This window comes from Sphaeramia orbicularis, chromosome 15 (genome assembly GCF_902148855.1).
Source record: "Sphaeramia orbicularis chromosome 15, fSphaOr1.1, whole genome shotgun sequence".
Taxonomy (NCBI): domain Eukaryota; kingdom Metazoa; phylum Chordata; class Actinopteri; order Kurtiformes; family Apogonidae; genus Sphaeramia; species Sphaeramia orbicularis.
The window spans coordinates 960,772-987,434 of NC_043971.1; the positions used below are offsets into that span (position 1 = coordinate 960,772).

The 26,663-nt window shown below is 47.2% G+C and overlaps 1 protein-coding gene across 1 annotated transcript in view; it reads right to left on the bottom strand.

Annotated features, from left to right (window-relative positions):
- Nucleotides 1-302: 302 nt before the first annotated feature.
- The window catches only part of LOC115434203 (multimerin-2-like), a 39,272-nt gene continuing 12,911 nt past the window's right edge, over nt 303-26,663 (bottom strand). The window contains exons 2-11 of the mRNA XM_030156009.1: nt 22,518-22,640; nt 21,749-21,855; nt 21,411-21,599; nt 19,857-20,465; nt 17,780-18,234; nt 16,354-16,536; nt 15,682-16,149; nt 13,780-14,122; nt 9,783-10,331; nt 303-724 (exon numbers count right to left, since the gene is read on the bottom strand). Coding sequence (XP_030011869.1) covers nt 318-724; nt 9,783-10,331; nt 13,780-14,122; nt 15,682-16,149; nt 16,354-16,536; nt 17,780-18,234; nt 19,857-20,465; nt 21,411-21,599; nt 21,749-21,855; nt 22,518-22,640 — 3,433 coding nt within the window. The 3' untranslated portion in view covers nt 303-317. The remainder of the gene's footprint in view (nt 725-9,782; nt 10,332-13,779; nt 14,123-15,681; nt 16,150-16,353; nt 16,537-17,779; nt 18,235-19,856; nt 20,466-21,410; nt 21,600-21,748; nt 21,856-22,517; nt 22,641-26,663) is intronic.

A 26,663-nucleotide genomic window follows, 5' to 3' on the forward strand; every position in this document is an offset into this window, starting at 1 on the left:
GTGTCCCCTCTGTCTCAGGTGTCCCCCCTGTCTCAGGTGTCCCCCCGTCCTCAGGTGTCCTCCCTGTGTCCCCTCTGTCTCAGGTGTCCCCTCTGTCTCAGGTGTCCCCCTGTCTCAGGTGTCCCCCCGTCCTCAGGTGTCCTCCCTGTGTCCCCTCTGTCTCAGGTGTCCCCCTGTCTCAGGTGTCCCCCCGTCCTCAGGTGTCCTCCCTGTGTCCCCTCTGTCTCAGGTGTCACCCTGTCTCAGGTGTCTCCGTGCCTCAGGTGTCCTCCCTGTGTCCCCCCTGTCCCAGGTGTCCCCCCTGTGTCCCCCCTGTCTCAGATGTTCCCCCCCCGCTGGAGCAGTAGCCCTATGAACACATTGTCCCTTGACTCCGCCCCCTGGCCGCTCCTCAGCTCCAGCCCCACCTCCTCCCCCGTTCTGAGCAGTGCCACGCCCATTCCGGTGACAGGCCCCGCCTCCATTACCTCCTGCAGAAGGAGGGACACTGGAGCTCCATCCCCTGACCGCCTCAGGACAACGTGGGCGTGGCCCAGCCTCAAGTTCAAGGTGAGGACGAACAGATAGACCCCGCCCACTGGGACGGTGAACGAGCCGGACTGGACCTGATCCTGGGGGGTCAGAGGTCCTTTGAACACAAGGGCCCCGCTGGGATCAACATGAGGGGACCCACCCATAAACATCAGAGTCTGCTGTGATTGGTCGAAGGGGACGGGAACGGCACCTGGAGAAGAAAAGAAGATCCAGTTTAACCCTTTGATGTCTACTGCAGGAGGCGGAGCCAAGTGGGTGGAGCCAAGAGGAACCAATACCCTCAGTTCATTCTGTTGTGTATTTGTACTACTACAGTACTGTGCTCATATATGCAGTATACTGCAGTACTGTTGTGTACTTGTACTACTACAGTACTGTGCTCATATATGCAGTATACTGCAGTACTGTTGTGTATTTGTACTACTACAGTACTGTGCTCATATATGCAGTATACTGCAGTACTGTTGTGTATTTGTACTACTACAGTACTGTGCTCATATATGCAGTATACTGCAGTACTGTTGTGTACTTGTACTACTACAGTACTGTGCTCATATATGCAGTATACTGCAGTACTGTTGTGTATTTGTACTACTACAGTACCATGCTCATATATACAGTATACTGCAGTACTGTAGTGTATTTGTACTACTACAGTACTGTGCTCATATATGCAGTACACTGCAGTACTGTTGTGTATTTGTACTACTACAGTACCATGCTCATATATACAGTATACTGCAGTACTGTAGTGTATTTGTACTACTACAGTACTGTAGTACTGATAGTCTAACAGTAGATAATAGTTCTTCTTGTTGTAAATTCTCTGTATGTTGTTGTGTTTTTTATTGTGTTCTTCACTCAGTGAGGGTGGAGAAGGTGGGCGGAGCTACATGTCAGACACTGCCTGAACAGTGGGGTTTTCCTGTTAACGTCCCTGTAAATTGGTTTGGAACTTCAAATGAACACCTACTGGTGGGAATTTGAAGTCAGCACAGAAAATTGTCTCTAACTGCCTGGAACTACCGTGAACCCCCCCTCTGGTTCCAGAGCCTTGGTAATAACCCCTCCCCAGCCCCTTGGACTATGTGAGGTTGTGGTCTGTAAATGGTCCTGCTGTGAGCTATCCAAATGCAAATGGAGTCGTACATGACACAGCAGTTTACAGTGGAGGTGACACAACAACTGACTGACTTGAACCAGGCAGACACTGGATGAGCCACCAGACTGTGGACCAGAACCAGAAAAAGGCTGGAGCACAATCCAAGAACTGTGGTAAGTATATATTCACTTCATTATTACATGTGTGCTGTTTGGGTGGAATTTGATCTGTGTGACTTTCTGAGTTAATTGCACAGTGTATGATTGTGTGGTTTGACTGGTGGAACTGATTAAAGTCCTGAATGTGTCACATTGACCTGCTGGAACCTGGAGGGGTTTGTTCCCAAAGTCACTGATTTTTTTGTCTTGTATGTTTTAAGGAAGGTGTGCACTGTCTGCAAAACAGTGAAGGAAACAACAGACGTATGAACCAGAGCAAAGGTCCGATTTAAAAGTCTGGATCCATTCTGCTCTATAGAAGTGCATGTCTGCTTTTTCTGAACTCTTTCTATTTGGTTTTCAGACTGAGCTCACCCACAGTGAAGCGGTGACTGCTCATTTAATGGCAGCTCCAGCTGAAGGTCCAGGCTGGAATGGAGTAGAAAGTGGAGTCCTGTTGATGAAAGAACTTTAATAGTTGGTTGTGTTTTCTTTCTCTATTGTTCTAATCCTATGCATCTATTTTTTTACTCTTCCTAACTTGTATATTTGAATTCCAGTGGCCTGTAAGATATAAAGAAACAGTCCAATGGAACTACACATACAGCCGACCAGATCTAACAGTCCAGGCAGAAGCCATGAACATTTCAGCCCACAGCAGAGAAGAAAGACGGGAAGATTTAGAAGAATCTGTTTAATCTGAATCTGACACAAACACCACATTCTACTACTGTTAGCCTCACAGTGCAGCACTGATGGTACTTCTGTCTGGACAGCAGAACCAACACATGTTCTACCACCACAGACACTACAGCAGAACCAACACATGTTCTACCACCACACACGCTACAGCAGAACCAACACATGTTCTACCACCACACACACTACAGCAGAACCAACACATGTTCTACCACCACACACGCTACAGCAGAACCAACACATGTTCTACCACCACACACGCTACAGCAGAACCAACACATGTTCTACCACCACACACACTACAGCAGAACCAACATATGTTCTACCACCGCAGACACTACAGTAGAACCAACACATGTTCTACCACCGCAGACACTACAGCAGAACCAACACATGTTCTACCACCACACACACTACAGCAGAACCAACACATGTTCTACCACCACACACGCTACAGCAGAACCAACACATGTTCTACCACCACACACACTACAGCAGAACCAACACATGTTCTACCACCACACACACTACAGCAGAACCAACACATGTTCTACCACCACACACACTACAGCAGAACCAACATATGTTCTACCACCGCAGACACTACAGTAGAACCAACACATGTTCTACCACCGCAGACACTACAGCAGAACCAACACATGTTCTACCACCACAGACACTACAGCAGAACCAACACATGTTCTACCACCGCAGACACTACAGCAGAACCAACACATGTTCTACCACCGCAGACACTACAGCAGAACCAACACATGTTCTACCACCGCAGACACTACAGCAGAACCAACACATGTTCTACCACCGCAGACACTACAGCAGAACCGACACATGTTCTACCACCGCAGACACTACAGCAGAACCGACACATGTTCTACCACCACACACACTACAGCAGAACCGACACATGTTCTACCACCGCAGACACTACAGCAGAACCGACACATGTTCTACCACCACACACACTACAGCAGAACCGACACATGTTCTACCACCGCAGACACTACAGCAGAACCGACACATGTTCTACCACCGCAGACACTACAGCAGAACCAACACATGTTCTACCACCGCAGACACTACAGCAGAACCAACACATGTTCTACCACCGCAGACACTACAGCAGAACCGACACATGTTCTACCACCACAGAAGACTGGACTGGACCACCCTCAGAGAAGATGGCACCAACACTTGTCTGATGTGATGTTTTTAGGTCAAAGACCAAACTTATTTTATAAGTTGTATAAATTACTTTCATAGGTTACAATAAGTTAATAATAGATAAATAAATGTTAAAATGTGTTAAAATGGAGTTGGCTTAAGAGTTGATAGGAGTGAGATGTTGCCTCCTTAAGGCGGCCATACACTGTGCGACTATTTCGATCATTGCACGCAGCTCCATCTCAAACTGTGCGAATCAGTCGTACAGTCAGACTCACGATTCCTGTTCTCACACTGCACGGACCGACGCTCGTATGCGACCTGACTGCTCACACTGTAGGACCATACACCACAGGACGCACCACATGTTTGAGTGTTGTATCCGGAAATACAACGTTAAAATACCAAGGAATCCGTAAAAGTGCACAGACGATTGTGTATTGGCATGAGTCACGAAATGGTAGTGCTAAACAGAAACCAACGAGCTGCTTTGGTAACATGTGCCATTATCTGTGAGGAATCAAAAAAGAAGAAAAGACAACAATGTGTTTAGTGCAGGCATTGGTTGTCCAGACGTGGACAGTATGGGCTGTCATCCTACAGCAGGAACTAGAGGTAAGCTCCAACAGCTAAACTGCACTAGGACAACAGACAGCTACTGTTAGCTTGTACGCTACTGTACGCGTCTGTGTTCGCGCATGCACAGTGTGACAATCTGAGGCCCATCGGTTCGTGGCACTGCTTTGACAGTACGATACACTCACGAGGAGCGAGCAGGATTTCAAACAGCTCCGTTTTCCTTGCGAACACACGATTACTGGTCGTGAGGTGGTCGTGAGGTGCTAATCGCTTCTCTTTACCCCATGTACACTGCACCAAGCACGACACACGATTAGAGGCACATCGGGCCCGATCCCAGAAAGAGTCGCACGAGTGACAAATCGTCTCTAAACTCGCACAGTGTAAGGCCGCCTTTAAGGATCTTTGTGTTCGCTGTGCGCTAAGGTTGTATACAGAGTGAGCGCTCTTTTGCTAGAGATGATCTTTGCCGTATATTTCCGTTCGTTCTTTTCTCTGCAGTTAAAGTTCAGAAAAACTCATGTTCGCTAAGTGTGCTCTACTACTGTGTGCCTTGGAAAATGTTCGTCTTTGTAAGTGTATATATCCGAAAACAATCTTAAGTTGTAGATGTTGGTTGATTGAAGCTGTTCTGTGAACGTGTACTGAAGCTAACGTTGATGCTATTCAAGCTAGCGATGTGAGTTCATTCCATGTGCAGTGGAATTAATAAGAACTGTCTGTGAGTCAGTGAAGGTGGATGGATTTTATATGTTGCAGTTCCAAAAACGTTAAAGAAAAAGTCAAGTATAGGAGAACCTCCAACTCAGAACAGAAAGCCTTGTTTGGACTCTGGTTAGTTTGGTTTGTGGCTGGAGCTGCACAGTCACATGTTGTGAGGACAGCACATCTGACTTTTACTTTTTAGATTCTAAGTTAGTTGCAATTTGAAAATTTAATTTTTATTTATTCTAAAGTTTGTTTTAATTTGAAAGTGTTGGCACTGTTTCTTAAATATGTAAGTGTGCTTTTTGCATTCTGCATTTTATTTAAGCTTGTCTTTATTTTTTAACATGATCTTGGCAGTCGTGTTCTTTCTTAATTGATATTGGTGGTGATGTTTTCAGTATGTGAATTATTACCCTGCAACAATAAATACATATATAAATAAATACCTGAATAGTAAAAACAATAATAATAATAATAATAATAGGGGTGACATGGTGGTGCAGTGGTTAGCACTTGTGCCTCACAGACAGAAGGTCCTGGGTTCGATTCCAACACCAGTTGATGGGGGGTGGGACCTTTCTGTGTGGAGTTTGCATGTTCTCCCCGTGTCTGCGTGGGTTCTCACCGGGTACTCCGGCTTCCTCCCACCATCCAAAGACATGCACTGATAGGTTAATTGGTTAATCTAAATTGCCCTAGGTGTGAATGTGAGAGTGATTGTTTGTCTCTATATGTTCAGCCCTGCGATGAACTGGCGAAATGTCCAGGGTGAACCCTGTCTTCGCCCCTATGTAGCTGGGATAGGCTCCAAGTGACCCTAGTGAGGATAAAGCGGGTTCAGAAAATGAATGAATGAATAATAATAATAATAATAATAATAATATTTTTAATGGGTGGGGCATATTATAATGCTGCACAGATGACCAATCACATGTGAACTGTCCTTTGTGGTAACATCCAATGGGATGCTATAAAAAGAAAAAAAACATCCAGTGGGTGTCTCTGTGGTCAGACATGGCAGGCACCAGTGACATTCAAATGTAAATTAAAGCTGCAAGCAGCATTGGGTGGGACATCGCACTGGGCGATTCGCCTCCCCTGCAACCCGCCTCTCGTAACCATCGACACCTCAGCTCCACTCACACCTCTCCGTCCCAATACCAGTTCCCACCCTTTAGTGTCTGTCCTCTTTACATCTGTACAGAACACCAGCGACCCTCTGCTGAAACCACCATCACCTTTAAATGAGACTTTTATTTTGGAAACCCTACTGTGTGTATGTGCATTTGTTTTGTATGTGAGAGAAAGAATCAGTTTGAAAACTGAATTGAAATTGTATGAATAATTGAGCGTAAAAGTGATGATTTCTCACATTTAAGGCTTTTATTTTGGAAAAACCCTATTGTGTGAGCATGTGTGTCTGTGAGAAAGAATACTTTAGAATGAAGAAACATTGTACAAACAGTTGAGCGTTTAGTAAGAAAAATGAAAAGAAGTTATGTAATAGACATTATTTAATATTTTTAATAGGGGTTTTATTTAGAAAAAATGTACTCTGTGTACTTTTTAATGTGTGTAAAATGTCCAATATCCACAATACAATGCAGCAAAACCTGTTTTAAAAGGTGAGGGGGAAAAAGGAAAAAAAAAAAAAAAAATTATGTCCCATGTAGGGTTTGAACCCACGAGTCCTAAACCATAGAACACAACTCTTGCCACTGGGCTATTCTCAGACACAGACTAAGCTGTGCTACTTTGCCTTATATAGGGATTTTATCATTGTGAAAAGTGAAACTAAACATACTGTTGAAAAAATCGCCATAATTCCATAACCGTAGGTCGTATCTGAAAAATTCTTTCACTTTTGGATTCTGCAGACTTGGAATTTAATGAGGTATAACTTTTGTGTCAAAAGTCTGAAATGAATAAGCAGTAATTGCAGAAACGTAGAGTAACTTTCAAAGGCAGATTGCCAACTTCCTGTTGGAGTTAGCTCATGAGTGTCAGTGTAGGATTTGTCAGCTCAATCAGACCAACATTTTGGCATTTGTTTCATGTTTCTGTGACATTCCTACTGGCCGCTAGGGCAGTTTTTGTGTGTTTTTTAGTACAAAGGTGGCGCTACAGAGTCCATTTTGGCACCCAAGGGGTTAATTTTGATATTGAATCAAAGTGTTCACCAGCCATGACATACATGTCAAATTTGGTGAGTTTTGGAGCATGTTAAGGGGGTCAAATGGCAGTCTGAAGTAGAAAAAGTATGAAAAGAAACAAATTGCTATAAATTAATAACTGTACATCGTATCTCCAAAATTTTTGCATGTGAGCATTGTGGTGAGTCCCGTGAACGCGTAGATATGTCACATGTGGGGAAAAACTGCAAAGTGAAAAATGAGTTCCAAACTTTGCAACTTTGCGGGCTTCTAAAAAAAAACCGAAGACAGTTATGGAAAAAGTACGAGATCACTTTTTTGAGGAGGGTTCACTCTATCTTTTGGTGCTATTTAGATGTCAGTAAGACAAACGGTGTCATACGAGTTAGTTTTAAAAATTTTATTTTGAACGGCATATTGCGAACTTCCTGTTGGAGATAGCTCATAGGTGTCAGTGCGTGATTTGTTGGGCTCGATTAAATGAACGTTTGGGTGTTGGTTTCGTGTGTCTATGACATTCCTACTGGAAGTTTGCAATTTGAGCATTTTATTTTGAACGGCAAATTCTGAACTTCCTGTTGGAGTTAAGTCATGAGTACCTGCACGAAATTTGTCGGGCTCGATGAGACAAAAATTTTGGCGTTGGTTTCATGTTTCTACGACATTCCTACTGGGCGCTAGGGCCAATTTTGTGTATCTAGGGGGCACTAGAGAGCTCATTTGGCACCTATGAGGTTAATTTTTTCATCTTATCAAATTTTTCGCCAGATCTGACATGTGTGCCAAATTTGGTGAGTTTTGAGCATGTTTAGGGGGTGAAAATTCAGGTGAAAGTGGCATCGGGAAAAAAATATAAAAACTAACGAATAACAATAGGGTCTTGCTTGCAGGAGAGGCCTCTCACTGTGTGAGAGGGCCTGACCTTTAGGCTCGGTCCCTAATTAGGATCATTCACACCTCTGTGAGCTGTTAACCCCCGCACCCGCTCGCCCCCCCCCTCCCCCGTTGACTCCGTTTGTGTCAGTTTCCAGCACAGCTGAACTTCTCTGTAAACTCATGATAATTACCGGGAATCTTTGAAGTTGGCGGACATTTACGGGGTCGATAATCTGGTTTTTCATGCAGTGAGACGTGTCATGTGACTTCAGTTCAGTGTCTGAATTCAGCGCTCTGGACGTTGTCCCAGTGGAAGATTTATGACACATTTCCACTACGTGGTACTGATTCCACTCCACTCCACTCTGGTACCAGGTCCTATTCCAGACCCTTTCCACTCTGGTACCAGGTCCTATTCCAGACCCTTTCCACTCTGGTACCAGGTCCTATTCCAGACCCTTTCCACTCTGGTACCAGGTCTTATTCCAGACCGTTTCCACTCTGGTACCAGGTCCTATTCCAGACCGTTTCCACTCTGGTACCAGGTCCTATTCCAGACCCTTTCCACTCTGGTACCAGGTCCTATTCCAGACCCTTTCCACTCTGGTACCAGGTCCTATTCCAGACCCTTTCCATTCCAGATCCTCCCTCTTTCCAGTCCCTGGTCGTCATAGCGATGCGGTGCGTTCCTTCTGTGTGCTCTGCTCACAGTTGCTGATAAACTCACTGGTTGCCTGTTGTCTGGTCAAACTCCTGCTGAATGTTTGCGTCTGAACCTCCTGGACAAACCATGGTGTAGTTTTACAGACTGTCATCATGTGGATTCACCTACTGACAGATTTACTGGAAAAGGGCGGGGCATACAGACCACTCTGACCAATCAGAGGTCTGCAGTGTTTACAGTGTCACCTTTAGGATCTGGTCCCCAGTCCTGGAACCTCAGAGGAGGAGGTACCAAAAAACTAGTACCAGGTACCAGATTCCAAAAAACTAGGACCAGATTCCAAAAAACTAGGACCAGGTACCAAATTCCAAAAAAACTAGGACCAGGTACCAGATTCCAAAAAAACTAGGACCAGGTACCAAATTCCAAAAAAACTAGGACCAGGTACCAGATTCCAAAAAAACTAGGACCAGGTACCAGATTCCAAAAAACTAGGACCAGGTACCAGATTCCAAAAAAACTAGGACCAGGTACCAGATTCCAAAAAAACTAGGACCAGGTACCAAATTCCAAAAAAACTAGGACCAGGTACCAGATTCCAAAAAAACTAGGACCAGGTACCAGATTCCAAAAAAACTAGGACCAGGTACCAGATTCCAGGTCCTTTTTCATAATGGAAACGCAAAAAGACTGAGTCGAGTCGATATTACATAGTGGAAACATGGTAATATATCAATGTCAGATTCACCCCACCTCCACCTCCACACCCCCACTTCCACCCCCCCACTTCCTCCCCCCCACCTCCACCTCCACACCCCACCCTCCACCCCCCACCTCCACCTCCATCCCCCATCCCTTTGAAAATCTTCAGGAAAAGAAAGAAAAAAGGGAAAGTGGGCCCAGCTGTTGTGCGTTTCAGTCCTGTACATGAGCAGCTGACTTCGCTGTCCAGTTTGTGTCCGTCTCACCTGTTTAGTGTCTGAGTGTTTGCACTTCTTCAGGATGGAAGTTTACAGTATTTTTTTAATCATCATTTAATGGAGTTGAAGGAACGATCTCCCAGATGAACTGAATTCAGACATCATGCAGATCTGCAGCTGTGGTCCAGACTGGAGGAGGACACTCACCTGACACCTCCCTCCTGCTGCGATGCTTCCCCCCTGCTGCTGCTCCTCCTGCTGCTCCTCCTGCTGCTCCTCCTGCTGCTCCTCCTCTTTTCTTCTGCCTCCTCCCCTCTTTACTCCTCAGCAGCTCATACAGTTTGTCCAGCTCCAGCGTCTCCTCAGAGGACACTAACACATCTGCGTTACTGAAGACGTTCTTGAACACCCTCAGATGTTCCTCCAGACCACGCTTCAGCCATGTCAGCTCCGCCCACAGCTTGGCCTCCCCCTCAGAGGAGGAGGAGGAGGAGGAGTTGAGCGTCCTCTGCTCCACCTGCCCCACCCTCAGCTGTAGCTCTTCCACCATCTTCTCCAGGTTCCACAGGTAGCTGCCGTCGGCTCTGAAGCCCCCCCCAGGCCTGTGTTCAGGGGGGAACACCACCTGACGCTCCCTGGCTGGAGCTCCACCGCTGCTGCTCCTACTCACGCCCCCAGGGGTCCAGTCATCAGGGGGGAGGGGGAAGGATGAGGAGGTGGAGGAGGGCTGGTCTGCTGATGGGACCTCCTCTATATCTGCAAGGACATACATTTAATATGATTATTATGATTTTTATAAACTTTAAAATAAGAAGCTTCAGATTCTTTGACCTGGAGAGAGTTGTTGGTATTTTTTAGTTCTACTTCAAAAGCCTCCAGAACCAGAACCTCAGACACATTCATAGAAGTTGTATTTGTATAATTGGTTCTTTTAACAGGTCTGTGTATCAGCCTGAATCTGGTGATACCATACAAATCACAATACTAGGATCACAATACAATACATCATGATACTGTTAAAAAGGCAATTTTTTGTTTGTATCTGTTTTTTTAATGATTATTTCCTTGTAGAATTGAATTCCAGCAGAAATCTGCACAAATCCTAAACACATTAGTATTTGATCCCAACAGGATCTAATGTTCTATCACCAAATGTTCAAACTGTGTTCAAACTGAAATTCTGTTTTCCAGACATTCCAGTTTCAGATCCTGTTCAAATGTTCAGATTCTATTAGTTCACAACGAACATCAGAACAGGATTTGAGTTCAATCCAACAAAGGAACCAACATCTGCCTCTCAGACAGAAAAAAGTGCTTTTAGGAGGATTTATATAACCATTATTTAATAAAACAGTGTTAAATAATAATAAATAAAATATAAACAGTAAAGAAAACCATAAAACTAAAATGCACCTCTGTCATATCTGCATTTGAATAAATACCTACAAATATTGATACAGTACTTTTGAATATCGATATAGTATTGTGAGATGAAATATCGTGATATATTGCAGAACCAATATTTTCTTACAGTCCTACTTTTGAATTTCTTAGAGTGCATCAGTGCTCATTCAACACTAATTCCATTCATCCTCATGTCCTGCTGTACACACTCACTGGACTCAGCTTAATGTTTATACTCCTAGTCATCTTCTTCCTCTTATCCGAGTCCAGGTGTGTGTGTGTATGGGTGGGGGTGGGGTGGGGGGGCAGCCTCAGCAGAGGAGCCCACACAGCCCCTCCCCCTCCCCAGCCCCTCCCACCTGCTCCTCCTGGTGAACCCTGATTGGTTCCCAGACCACAGATAGAACCCCTCCAGGTCTCCTCCGGGATGGACACACCCCTAACCCCTCCCCAGGGAGGAGTTCAGGAGGCGTCCTCACTGGATGGACACGCCCCTAACCCCTCCCCAGGGAGGAGTTCAGGAGGCGTCCTCACTGGATGGACACGCCCCTAACCCCTCCCCAGGGAGGAGTTCAGGAGGCGTCCTCACTGGATGGACACACCCCTAACCCCTCCCCAGGGAGGAGTTCAGGAGGCGTCCTCACTGGATGGACACGCCCCTAACCCCTCCCCAGGGAGGAGTTCAGGAGGCGTCCTCACTGGATGGACACGCCCCTAACCCCTCCCCAGGGAGAAGTCCAGGAGGCGTCCTCACTAGATGAACCTCCTCCACTGGTTCCTCTGGACGTGGAGGATTAGCGGCTCTGCTCTGAGTCCCTCCCACATGTCTGAGCTCCTCCCCCTATCTCTAAGGCTGACCCTGCCCACCCTGCACAGGAAACTCATGTCGGCAGTTTGGACTCAGATCTGGTTCTGTGGGTCAGACCTCGTTCTGTGGGTCAGTACTGGTTCTGTGGGTCAGATCTGGTTCTGTGGGTCAGACCTCGTTCTGTGGGTCAGTACTGGTTCTGTGGGTCAGATCTGGTTCTGTGAGTCAGTACTGGTTCTGTGGGTCAGTACCAGAGTTCAGGTCCACTGGTAAATCTATAGCTTCTCCTTTGGCCTTAGCTCCTCTGCACCACCACGGACCGGTTTAGTGTCCGCATCCCTGCAGACTCCGCCCTGATCCGCCTGTCCACCTCCAGCTCCATCCTACCCTCACTTAAACTCCTCCCCCTGAGGTTTGACTTCCTCTCTGACCCAGAGTGGACCCTCCACCCTTCTCCATCTGAGGACCTTCATGGTCTCAGACCCAGTAGGAGCTGGAGGTCAGTGCTGGATGAAGCTCAGAGGACCACATCATCCACAAACAGAGATCCTCCCACCACTGAACTCCATCCCCCCCACCCCCTAACCCGGCTGCACCTGGAAAGTGTCCATAAAAGTTCTGAACAGAACTGATGACAAAGGGCAGCCCTGGGGGAGTCCAACCTTCACTGGGAAAAGGTCCGACTTACTGACGGCTACGTGGACCAGACGCACTCCTTTGGCACAGGGACTGAATGGGCGCTAACAAGGGACCATCCACCCTGTAGTCCTGGAGCCCCCCCCCCACAGGATGCCCCCGGGGGCACGGTTGTAAGCCTTCTCCAAATCCACAGAATACATGTGGACTGGATGGGCAGACTCCCATGACCCGTCCAGCACCCTAACAAGGGTAAAGAGCTGGTCCACAGGTCCATGCCTGGAACCAGAACCACACTGCTCCTCCTCCATCTGAGGTTCAACTATCGACTGTACCCTCTTCTCCAGTACCCTGGTCTAGACCTTTCCGGGGGGCGGGCTGAGGAGTGGAAGACACCCTATGGTCCCCCTTCCTAAAGATGGGGACCACCACCCCAGTTTGCCACTCCAAAGCCACCACCCTCACTGTCCACGCAAAGTTGCAGAGGCGTGTCAGTCAAGACAGCCCTACCACATCCAGTGCCTTCAGATACCCCTCCTCAACCCCCGGGGCTCTGCCACAGCTGAGTAGTTTCACAACCTCAGCAACTTCTGCCTCGGAGTTTGGTCCACCTATCTCCTGGTCTCTTGGCTCCGTTTCCTCCACAGCTCCTCAAAGTATTCCTTCCACCACCCAAATATATCCTCAGTTGGCGTTAGCAGCTCCCTGTCCCACTGTACACAGTGTGGACCAGTTGCCCCCCTCAAGTGCCAGATGGTTTGTGGACGTTGAAGACCCCAATAGGACAATGGAGTCCCTTGTCATTCCATGTCCTAAAAGCCAATTTCTGTAACTGAGGATCAGACCGCCAAGGCCTCAGCTTTGGTCTGCGGTCCAGTCCACAAAGTACTAGACTCTTCTGCTTCCCTCTGCAGATGGTGGGCCTACAGGACGACGGGCCTACAGGATGACGGGCCTACAGGACAACGGGCCTACAGGATGATGGGCCTACAGGACAACGGGCCTACAGGACAACGGGCCTACCGGATGACAAGCCCATGTGTCCAGTTCAGGCTGGGCCCAGCCAGACCCCATGGGCAAAGGCCCGGCCACCAGGCGTTCCATGGGCCCCAACCCCAGGCCTAGCTCCAGGGCAGAGCCCCGGTAACCCTACAGGCAGGGTCTCCTGAACTGTTCTTGGTCTAGCCCTTCATCTAGGCCCAATCTACCATGGGAGACCATACCAGGGGCAGAATGACCACAAAAACAGAGCTCCAAGGATTATTAAGATTCTCAAACTCCTCTACCATGAGAAGGTGACGGTTGAAGGAGGAGCTAATCTTAATGTTCTGGGTAAATATGAACTGGATCTGGTACCTGGACCGGGTCGCAGCAGGGATGCGATGCTCAGCTGGTGTCTGCTCAGCTGCTCCTGCTGCTGCCTCAGCTGTTCCTTCAGAACCGGGATGGAATGGGCCTCCTGGTCCTGGACGGGCCACTCCAGGAACTCCAGCACCTCCTCCCCCAGCAGCAGCTCCAGGACGTCGCTGTGGCGGATGGCGTCTTTGAGCAGCGAGTTGAAGGAGGCCACCAGGCGTTTGATCTGGTCCTGCTGCCCGTTGGCGATGCCCATCTGGACCTGGATGGAGCGGCCCAGCTGGGCCAGATGGTCCTCCACAGTCCTGGACTTGGAAAGTTCTGAGGCCACCGACTCTTTCACCTGCACCGCAGACAAACAGCGCTGCATTCAAAGGTATTTCCAGTGTTTTTATAACACATGATAGAACATACGACGGTGCATTCAGGCCACAAAGGAAAATAAAAAGACGTGTCACTACGAGTATAAAGTCGTAAAAAATCAAGATAAAACCTTTTATTTTATGAGAATGAAGTCAAATACAAAAAGAGTCCTAATTTTACGAGAATGAAGTTGTAATTTTATGAGAATAATGTCATCATATTTTTAGAATAAAGCCATAATGTTACAAGAATAACGTCATAATTTAAAAACAGGTGGAAAAATATCACAATGTAGGAGAATACAGTCGTACCCACTCGTCGCATAATGGAGAACTTGGAACTTTTTGTGAGGTTCTACTTTCATTTGGGGTTTATGCACAATGGCCAAAAACTGAGCCTATTAGCCCCGCCCACCATCAACACATTAGCATTAGTTGAAGAACACTGACGACAGTTCGCACACGTTTTGGTTTGTTTTGTCAGAAGAACCGAATGGATTTGGAGTCAGCTGTGTCTTTGTGGAGGAGGAACTGACTGGAAGTGTTCGACTGAAGAGCCAGCGCTGTAACCGGAAACTGTCATCAACAAGACTAAAGGCTTTCAATTTCTAAATCATGACTTTTATCGCATTATTGCGAATTTATTTTCAAAATATCACGACTTTAATCCCATAAGAGAACGACATTATTACCTCCGCCAAGGAGGTTCTGTTTTTGCCGGCGTTGGTTTGTCTGTAAGATAACTCAAAAAGTTCTGGATGGATTTGGATGAAAATTTCAGAAAATGTTGATACTGGTACAAGGAACAAATGATTACATTTTGGTGGTAAAGGAGGGGGGGGGCATGGGAAGGCCCACTGATCGGCCTTGGCAGAGGTTTGCGCTCTCCGAGTGCTTTTCTAGTTGTCATTAAATTATTAGTTGTTTGAAAACTACCACTTTATTCTCATAATATTATGGCTTTACTCTCGAAATATTACGACTGTTCTCGTAGTGATGAGTGTTTTTATATTTTTCCTGTGTGGCCCTGATACGCCGTCAGAGTAGCATTCATGTCCTCCTACTATAGAACGCACGTTCTGTGCCTGTCCGTCCGATCAATGTCCCGATGTTCCATCACAGGAGGGCGTTTGTCCAGGTTTACCTCAGCCTTCACAGGCCTGATCTCCACCAAACTCACCAAATGAATACAAACATGACCTGACTATCTACTAGGCACACTTTTATGTCCGTATTCAAATGTTGTGAGGTATGCTGGGAGATTTTAGCCTCTCATGCTATCGTACAATGGCACCACGGGTACAATGCCGCTAGTTTTTACAATCAAGAAGTACTGGTGAGTATGTACTTTTATACACCTTATACTGGATTTCTGTGTGTGCAAATTTGGGCAATATCGCCATATTCACATTAAAAACACTGTTACGGTAAAACTACGAATATTCAACAACACCAACGCTCATGTTCACATGTTTGACAAAAATACTTCTTTACCAGCTGAGAACTAAAGTATGAACCATGTTGTAAAAACATTTGGTACCTCCTGGAGTTCCCGTTGCACCGACTCCACCGCCGGCTCCCAGTCGCTGGCTCCGCCCCAGTGCCCCTCCTCTCCGTCACCATCCTCTTCCAGAGCTAACCTGTTGTCGACGGCCAGCGCCGTCACGTTAGCGACGCTCTTCTCCAGCTGAGCCACGGCGGCGCCCAGCCCGCCGCAGTCGCAGTCCGCGGACGCGTTGGTCTGCCTGTAGAGGGCAGTGTACAGGTAGTCTATGTCCTCCACGTTCTCCTGCAGACGCTGGCCCTGGACGCTCAGGTTCCCCGCCAGCTCCGCCACTCGGCTTAGCACCGCCACCTTGGCCGCCTCCACCTCCAGGCCCGTCTCCATGAACTGGATCTGACCAGTCCGGGCTGTCTGGTTGATCCGCCTCTCCTGCTCCTTGAAATCTCGCTGGAGTTTTTGAACACTCCCTGAGGTCACCTCCATGTCCTCCATCAGCGACGTCACCTTTGGACCGAGGCACAGTGGGTGGGATTACTACAAGTAAACCGCAGCTGCAACCATATGATGTCATATGGTTGCAACAAACACAACGTGGAAACGGCTGGAGCTCCACTTTTTTTGGCCTGTCTCTCTTATTGGTCGTGTCTTTATGTACAGATTATTTACAGACAGTTGGATATGAGGTCAACTCAACGTGGGCCCACTGACCTTCACGGTGTTGTTGACCACTGTGTTGTCCAGCCTCTCTAAGGCTTCCCACAGGGCCGAGGTGTCAGACATCTGCATCACAGGAGGGGGGGGCGGATGTGAAAACTCCTGTGGACCACTGGGAATCTGGTCCTGGTCCAGCTTCAGCTCCGTCAGGGTGGAGTTAATGGCCTGCAGACTAACCTGGGACCAGATAAGGACCAGTTTAAGACTGGGACTATTACTGTAAGCGCCACTATTTTAACCCTTAAAGACCCAAAAGGGTTAAAGGTGGACGTTTGGGTCTGTAAGGGTTAATGTATTTTTCCGAAAAACAGTTCAGGTACCCCCGGGGGTCCGTGTACCCCCCTTTGGGAACCCCTGGACTACATCATTGATTCTCCAGTCAAACTCCTGCAGTTGGATCAGTGCCAGTGGATGACACACTGAGTTTGTGTTCAGTTCATGAAACAGAAACTATTTATTCAGTTGGATCTGTTTCTGACAGAAGAACCATCCACTGTAATCTGAGCTGTAATGAACATACAGCATAGGTGTCAAACATGTGGCCCGGGGGCCAAATCTGCCCCCCCTCCCCCTGCCAAAGGTTCCATTCTGGCCCTGCAGGATGAAAGTGCATAAATGAACCTGAACAGTCCAGGTGGTTCAGGTTCCACATACAGACCAATGGGATCTCCAGTCAAAAGAACAACACAATAACCCAGAAAGAATGACAACCACACATTTACTGTGAAAAACTATGTGGAAAAAAATCCCATTACACTGAAAATATGAACATTTACAAAACTGTTGTTTCACAATAAAATACAAAATAAATGCATAAATAAAAGCACAGATGAACAACCTGAAATCTGCAGTTTGAACAATATTCTGTCTGTTCCTAAATGTTTGGTGCATTTATGGATCCACTGGGATCTGCAGTTGTGTTCATAATAATAACAGATGGAATATTGGAGAAGCTGTTCAAATTTTAGTTCCAAACTTCAACATTTGAACAATATTCTGTCTGTTACCAAATGTTTATGGAACACTGTGTGTAAATGTACATGTAGAAATAAGAAGTCCAGGCAGAATAGTTTTCAAATTGCTCTAATTTTTCACATGAAATTTCTGTTTTTTCAGGTTATTCACATCTGTTTTTGTAAAATGTAAATATTTTCATAATTTAATTGAGTTTTTTTGTACTAAAACAAAAAGAAAAACTTGTATTTGTCATTATTTATCGGTTATTCAGTCATTATTTTACTGGTCTGGCCCGCTGCAGATCAAACTGGGCTGAATATGGAACTGAAGTAAAATGAGTTTGACAGCTGTGGTTTACAGAATCAGCTGATTAAATATAGAGAAAGACAGGATTTACACTGAACAGACCAAATACACAGGGTAATATTCAAATAAATGCTGGTGTTTGTCATGGTGTTCTGACCTGCAGCATCTTCTGGTGCCGTTTCAGCTTCATGTCCACGTCTGTCTTGAAGGTGGTCAGGTTGTAATGCAGCATTGCATGCTGGGAGTGCAGCCGCTCCTCCACCTGGGCCTGGTGGTGCTGCAGCTGCCTCTGGACCTCCCTGAGGTTCTGATCCACCTGGTCGACTTTGGCGTCCCAGCTCTCCTCCGCCTCCTGCTCTACCTCCGACCCGGTCTCCCTCAGACCCACAATCCGGGGCTGCACCTGCGACTGGATGGTTTTCAGCTGGGCCACGTCCCGGACCAGATCCCCCACCTGGAGGGTCAGGTGCTCCAGGGAGCGGTTAAAGGCCTGCAGGACCGGCTGGAGCTGGGACAGAACCAGGGCCATCATGTGGGGGACCGGGAGGACTGGGGACGGGTCCAGGTAGGGGTCCAGGTAGGGGACGGACGGAGCCTGGACCTGGTCCACACCTGGAGGGACAATGAACACAACACCATGACACAGAACCCTTAAAGACCCAAACGTCCACCTTCAACCCTTAAAGACCCAAACGTCCACCTTTAACCCTCAAAGACCCAAACGTCCACCTTTAACCCTCAAAGACCCAAACGTCCACCTTTAACCATCAAAGACCCAAACGTCCACCTTTAACCCTTACAGACCCAAACGTCCACCTTTAACCCTCAAAGACCCAAACGTCCACCTTTAACCCTCAAAGACCCAAACGTCCCCCTTTAACCATCAAAGACCCAAACGTCCACCTTTAACCATCAAAGACCCAAACGTCCACCTTTAACCCTTACAGACCCAAACGTCCACCTTTAACCATCAAAGACCCAAACGTCCACCTTTAATCCTTACAGACCCAAACGTCCACCTTTAACCCTTAAAGACCCAAACATCCACCTTTAACCCTTGACCCCTTCAAACACACACACGGTGATGTCATCAAACCCTGTTTTCATTGGTCAGGACACACAAAGGTCAAAGGTCACATTACAGTGAGGTGGTGCTTGGACAGGAAGCTGTAGGTCCTTCCTGTTTCCAAAGACTGTCAGAGGGATGGATGGGAAAATGTCACACATGAGAACAGTATTCCAACATAACCGTCATATTAATGAGTAATGGGGGTTACTACGGCAACGACAGACACATTAAAACCAACTCAAACAAGCTGGAGCAGAAAGGATGATGTAATGTCAGAGAGGTCAAAGGTCAGAGACAACAGAGCACTGTGGGGAACAGAGGCAGACTGAAGGAAGTGACACACACACACACTTCCTGTGTGTGTGTGTGTGTGTGTGTGTGAGACGTAATGCACATTGTGGTGTGGTGACACAGGAGGTAAATAAAGCATCAGATGTCATCTTATAGCACACACACACACATATACACACATATACACATACACATATACACCCATGCACATGCACACACAAAGAAGAAACAAAGGATTTCTTGTGGCGGAAGTGTGTGTGTGTCTATATGTGTGTGTTTGTGTGTGTGTGTGTGTGTGTGTGTGTGTGTACACGTGTGTGTATATGTGTATATATGTGTGTATATGTGTGTACATGTGTGTGTGTATATGTATATATGTGTGTGTGTATGTGTATATGTGTATATATGTGTGTGTACGTGTGTGTATATGTGTGTGTATGTGTATATATGTGTGTGTATCTATATGTGTGTACATGTGTGTGTATATATGTGTGTGTATCTATATGTGTGTATATGTGTGTACATGTGTGTATATTTGTATATATGTGTGTGTGTATGTGTATATATGTGTGTGTGTCTATATGTGTGTATATGTGTGTATCCTCCACAGGTTGTATACAGACTGTCTAACTGCTCGTCTGTACCATAAGCCCATCTACAGCTCAGCAAATCAATAAATCAATAATAAAATCAATAAATTCAATCAAACCAAACTTCTGACAGTCAGACTGAGCAGGAATCAGCTGTCAATCAAAGTACACATAGGAGATGAAGACCACACCCACCATATCTATGCATTAACCCAATACAACTGAAACCACACCCCACACTTACCAAACCACACCCACACTCACCAGACCACACCCACACTTACCAGGCTGGTGGAGGGTGTGGGAGTGGCTGTAGGGGCCTGGCCCACGTTGGGGTGTGTCATGGGGGTAGTGGTGCTGTCTGTGGTTCTGGTTCTGGGTGCTGGTCTTTGTGGTGTTGGGCTGCTGGTTCTGGTGGGTGGAGTCGGACAGTCTGCTGTCTGGGCCCTGGTGGGTCTGGTGGTTCTGATGGTTCTGGAAGGTGGAGTCGGACAGTCTGCTGTCTGGGCCCTGGTGGGTCTGGTGGTTCTGATGGTTCTGGAAGGTGGAGTCGGACAGTCTGCTGTCTGGGCCCTGGTGGGTCTGGTGGTTCTGATGGTTCTGGAAGGTGGAGTCGGACAGTCTGCTGTCTGGGCCCTGGTGGCCCTGGTGGGTCTGGTGGTTCTGGAAGGTGGAGTCGGACAGTCTGCTGTCTGGGCCCTGGTGGGTCTGGTGGTTCTGATGGTTCTGATGGTTCTGGAAGGTGGAGTCGGACAGTCTGCTGTCTGGGCCCTGGTGGGTCTGGTGGTTCTGATGGTTCTGGTGGTTCTGGAAGGTGGAGTCGGACAGTCTGCTGTCTGGGCCCTGGTGGTCGTTCTGCTCCTGGTTCGGGTCTGCATACTGTAGAGGAACACCTGAAACACACAAATCTAACCTGAGTCACATTTGTGTGCAGTGTGAACGGAGCTGTAGGTTAAACTGTGGAGTTTCAGAGGATTTCTGTGAGTGACCTGTACAGGGTTCAGGTCTTGTACAGGGTTCAGGTCCTGTACAGGGTTCAGTCCTGGTTTCTCAGGGTCCATTTACAGTATCGTCTGTAGGAGGCAGATAAATGTGTGTTCAGTGTTTTCAGACTAAACCTGTTCTTCCTCCTGATTGGTTCATGAATCCTCCCAGGACTGAGTGCAGAGGTGGACTTAATAATAGAAAGCCCTTTAGCCTCGGGGGGGAGGGCTACTTTCTGCTTGTGTCATTGAGGGGGGGGGGGGGGGTTACTTTCTGCTTGTGTCATTTGGGGGGGATACTTTCTGATTGTGTCATTCGGGGGGGGGGGGTTACTTTTTGTTTGTGTCATTTGGGGGGGTCTTTCTGCTTGTGTCATTTTTGGGGGGGGGGGGGTACTTTCTGCTTGTGTCCTTTGTGGGGGAGGGTTACTTTCTGCTTGTGTCCTTTGGGGGGGGTTACTTTCTGCTTGTGTCCTTTGGGGGGGGGGGGTACTTTCTGCTTGTGTCCTTTGGGGGGGGTTACTTTCTGCTTGTGTCCTTTGGGGGGGCTCAGTGCGGAGGCGTCCACTGTATTTAAAGGTGTTCCTGTTATTGTGCTTGAATGGGCTCAGCTCACAGGAACAGGAAGTGGGTTGAATCAGAGGTGTGGTGGGAGCAGAGCTCAGCATGTGGAGGGGTTTGTGTTGGTGAGCGCTGCCTCTCAGTTTGGGTTTGTTTGTTGAATCCAGCCCCTAAAGGCCAAAGGGCTATCTGAGTCCAAAACCATCAGCTGGGTTCAGTCCAGACCGGTTTTACCGACACTGGAAACAGACCACATGAGAGGCAGGAAACACACACAAAGGGCTCACAGGTTACCTGGAGGGGGGGGCTCAGCCCGTCCTTGTCCTGGTACTAGTCCAGATCCTGGTACTAGTCCAGATCCTGGTCCTGGTCCTGGTCCAAGTCCTGGTCCTGGTCCAGATCCTGGTCCTGGTCCAGATCCTGGTCCTGGTCCTGGTCCTCCGCTCATAGAGGAGCTGTCAGAGTCCATCTGAGCATCAGGATCTAAACACACAGATTCACATTCATTCACTGTCCTTCAGTAAAAACCTCCAGACGCTGGTACAGAACCAGACCAGCACCTGGACAACACCACATGGACATACTCACACTGAGCATGCTCCTCACTCACACTGAGCATGCTCCTCACTCACCTGTGTCCTCACAGTTGACTCCTCTGTATCCATGACAACAGCGCCACAGCAGAGAGGTGACGCTCTTCTGAACCAGTCTGTAGACGGTTCTGGTGGCTGGTTTGGACCTACACACACACACACACACACACACACACACACACACACATACACATACATATACACACACACATATATAGACACATATACACATACATATATACACACATACACACACATATACACACGTGCACACACACACATACACACATATGCATACACACACACACACACATATATATACACACACACACACATATATGATATATTTGATTATTTTCTTTATCTTTTTCATTTTGTTGATTCTTTTGTTCATTTTTGTTTATTTTTGTTCCTTTAGTTGATCCTTGTGGGTCACCTGACCCGGTCTCCAGGCCCAGTTTAAGGAGGACAGTTGGAATGGGGACATTTAAAAACACTAGAAGTGACACAGTGTAGTTCCTTTGGTGTTCTAAACACATTTAGGCTGTTTTTAGTCACACTTTCTGACTGTAAACAGTTCTTCCTCTGTCCTACATCGTTCATTACAATTACATGAACATTCACAATTATGCAAATGAGGTGATGATGTCACTTAGAACCTTCTAGTGACTGTTTGGACAGAAAACAGCAGTTGGAGACACTGGGTTCTTTTCGCAGTAATAATCTGTGTCCAGTGACATGTGCAGTGGCATTTCCTGTTTACAGTTCAGAGGCATGATGGGAAATGCAGTTGTAGTTGTCTACTCACATGACCAGACGACAGCCTGGAGTTCCACTGGGACACAAACTGGTGTGTTCCATGTTGAACCACTCTGTCCCATGAGTGACTGGAGTAGAGAGGAGACGCCTGTGCACGAAGGGACACCAGTTACTGTACGGGGGGGAGGAGACAGAGTCAGTCAGTCTCTTGGTTCAGTGCATGTGCAGTTTCAGGATATAAATGCGATCACTGACACTGGTCTGATTCCAGGTCAGTGGTTCCCTCAGGTTCTTGTGTTCTCTATGTGACCGCTGTATGAACACATTTAAAACCTTTCACACGTTCAACATCATGTGATCACATGTCACTGTCCACCCAGCGGTCCAGTTCACACAACTATAACCCTCATATGTGGAGGGGTCAGGGTTAGGGTCAGACTTTCATTTGGTGCTATGACCTTTGACCTAGAGCAATGTTATTATCGTTAACGAAAACTATGAAATGACCAAAACTAGAATTGTAAAAACATTTTCCTTAACTGAAATAAATAAAAACTATTAATTAAAAGAAAAAAAACATAACTAACTGAAACTGTATTGTGTGTTTACAAAACTAACTAAAACAGATAAAAATTATGGATGAAATTCCCTTGGTTTTGGTCTTTGTCAATGTCGGATTGATGTTCAATGGATTTCTTTGTCTCTCTCAGTTTTCTGTGCTGTCTCCATACGACACTTTTTGCTCCGTCACTTGTGTTCACTTGTGGTTTCCAGTCGTCTTCTGGTCCCCACTCTACCTGGAAACATGGAGACTAAAGCAGCAGAGTCCTGTCTGGGATTGATTTGAATAGGAGCACAGAGAAGAAGAGAAAAGAGACCACTGAACTACAACTGAACTACAACTGAACTACAACTGAACTACAACTAAACTACAACTAAACTACAACTAAACTACAACTGAACTACAACTGAACTACAACTGAACTACAACTGAACTAAAACTGAACTACAACTAAGCATTTAGAAAAAAATGAAAACTAATAAAAACTATCAAACCTGCTCTAAAAACAAATTAAAATGAACTGAATTAGAGAAAAAAAAGTCCAAACTAAAGACTTTGACCTGGGGTGACCTTCAAAGGTCAAATGAATGTCAGTGAATGTCTTTAAATCTGTGATTGGACTCCAGGAGCCTCAGTCCTGTTTTTATTTACATAGTTGCATCATCATCGTCATCGAGATAAAGCACTGGCAGAAGTCCAGCCCCCCACCCCCCACCATCTCTGACCACCATGGTACTAAAGCAGGAGTGTGTGCTGTGATCCACAGCTCTATAATAACCACAGGGTGGTCCTCTTTCAGACCTTTCCTTCTGCAGACGTTGCTGATGGCTGGGCTTCACTCAGAACACACTGGTCTGTCCAACAGTTCCATGAATGAATGATGAGTTTACAACTGTTCATGTTAGACCGCTGACTTCCTGTTTCTGACACTGAACTAATGTGAGTCCACTTTCACAAACATCTGAGTGTGGGAATGGGACTGGGACTGATATTGGGACTGGGAATGGGACTGGGACTGATACTGGGAATGGGACTGGGACTGATACTGGGACTGGGACTGGGACTGGGAATGGGAATGGGAATGGGACTGGGAATGGGACTGATACTGGGACTGGAACTGATACCAGGACTGGGACTGGGACTGGTTCAAAACTAAAACATAACGACGACCACAACATACATACATACATACACTATATATCCAACAGTATTCCCTCTCCTGCTTTGACTCCCATATGAATGTCAGGTCCATCCCATTCCTAGTCTATGGGTTCAGTCTGACGTGGCTCCACCCTTTGCAGCTCTAACAGCTTCAACTCTTCTGGGAAGGCTGTCCACAAGGTTTAGGAGTGTGTTCATGGGAATTTTGGACCGTTCTTCTAGAAGCACATTTGTGAGGTCCCACACTGATGTTGGACAGAAGGCCTGGCTCTCAGTCTGCGCTCTAATTCATCCAAAGGTGTTCTATGGGGTTGAGGTCAGGACTGTGTGCAGGCCAGTCCAGTTCATCCACACCAGACTCTGTCCTCCATGTCCAAATGGACCTTGCTTTGTGCACTGGTGCACAGTCATGTTGGAAGAGGAAGGGGCCGGCTCCAAACTGTTCCCACAAAGTTGGGATCGTGGAATTGTCCCAAATGTCTTGTTCTGCTGAAGCATTCCCAGTTCCTTTCACTGGAACTAAGGGGCCCAGCCCAGCTCCTGAAAAACAACCCCACACCATAACCCCCCCTCCACCAAACTTTACACTCGGCACAATGCGCTCCCACAAGTATCGTTCTCCTGGAGACCGCCAAACCCAGACACGTCCGTCAGATCGCCAGATGGAGAAGTGCGATTGGTCAGTCCAGAGAAGGCTCCTCCCCTGCTCTACAGTCCAGTGGCGGCGTGCTTTACACCACTGCATCCACCGCTGTGCATTGCACTTGCTGATGTATGGCTCGGATGCGGCCGCTCAGCCACGGAAACCCATTCCATGAAGCTCTGTGCGCACTGTTCTGGAGCTAATCTGAAGGACACATGAAGTTTGGAGGTCTGTACCATTGACTCTGCAGACAGTCGTCCACCTCTTCACACTCTGCGCCTCAGCATCCGCTGACCCCGCTCCGTCAGTTTCCGTGGCCTACCACTGCGTGGCTGAGTCGCCGTCGTTCCCAAACACTTCCACTTTCTTATAATCCAGCTGACAGCTGACTGTGGAATATTTAGGAGCCAGGAAAGTTCACCACTGGATTTGTGTCACAGGTGGCATCCTATCACAGTTCCACGCTGGAATTCACTGAGCTCCTGAGAGAGACCCATTCTGTCCCAAATGTTTGTAAAAGCAGTCTGCATGCCTAGGGCTGGATTTAATCCACCTGTGGACATGGAAGGGACTGGAACAGCTGAGTCTGAGGATTGGGATGGAGGAGACTAGACTTTTGGAAATATAGTGTATATGTATGTGTGTGTGTGTGTGTGTGTGTGTGTGTGTGTGTGTATATATAAAAATGGTGCCTGTAGCTCCACCCCTTTTGTTCAGTTCCTCCTATCAGTGGGTGGGAGGCTGTGGCTGATCACTGTCAATCATGTCAGTCTGACTTCAGTCCACTGGTAGTCATGGAATGTCAAAAACAGAACACTGTGGGACAAAGTGGGGACAGGTGATCCCATGTGGGACACCTGGTCACCCTGTGTTAGTCAGTTTAAGTTTAGAACAGTCCATGTCCTGCATCCACACAGGCTGGTGTTCCACCAGAACAGTCTGCACATGGTGTTGTGGTTCCTTCATGTCCCCTGAACCATGTGGTCCAACATCCAACAGGACCAACCCATGTGTAGAAACTAGACGGACAGGACCATGGACATGGACCGGTCTGGGTCTGCAGACCAGGACACAGACTGGTCTGGGTCTACAGACCAGATGTCAGAACAGGACAGTGTCGCTGTAGCTGGTGTTGGTGTTTCCAGTATTTGTAACAGGATCCAGAGCAGAAGGTCCTGATCCTTCAGTCTCATCCTGTTAGGGTCAGGGTCAGGGGTTAGAGTTAGGGTCAGGGTCAGGGTCAGGGTTTGGTCCTCCTCTGTATTCCCTCTGGGTCACCAGCATCTGTCTGATCTGAGGTGGAACTTTGTGGACTCCTGCAGACCTGGGCTGGTTTTCCTCCATCTTTCTCAGGACAAGTCCAGGTCCTTCTAACCCTAACCCTGACCCTGACCCTGACCCTGTTCCTAACTCTGTCTTTCTACAGGGTCCTGGTCCTGGTTCTACTGCAGCTGTAACAGGATGGTCTGTGAACACAGGGACTCTTCCTCTCACACACAAACTGACACGACAAAACCAAACGGAATGTTTGTGTTGGAAAAGAAGGAAAAAGAAAAACAGAAACAAACCGTCCTCTGCACTTTGGACAACGAACAAAACTAGAAACAACACTTTTAGTTCCATACAGGTTACAGGTTTTAGTTCCATTCTTCATTAGTTGAACTCAGATCTGAGTCTGTTTGTGTGTTCACAGCTGTGGACCGTCCACAGGACGAGTGGAGACAAGGACTACTGGGCAGGTGGACCTGAGGGTGGACACTAGAAAAGGACAGGACTACTGGACAGGTGGACCTGAGGGTGGACACTAACATGGACAGTTTCCACTGATG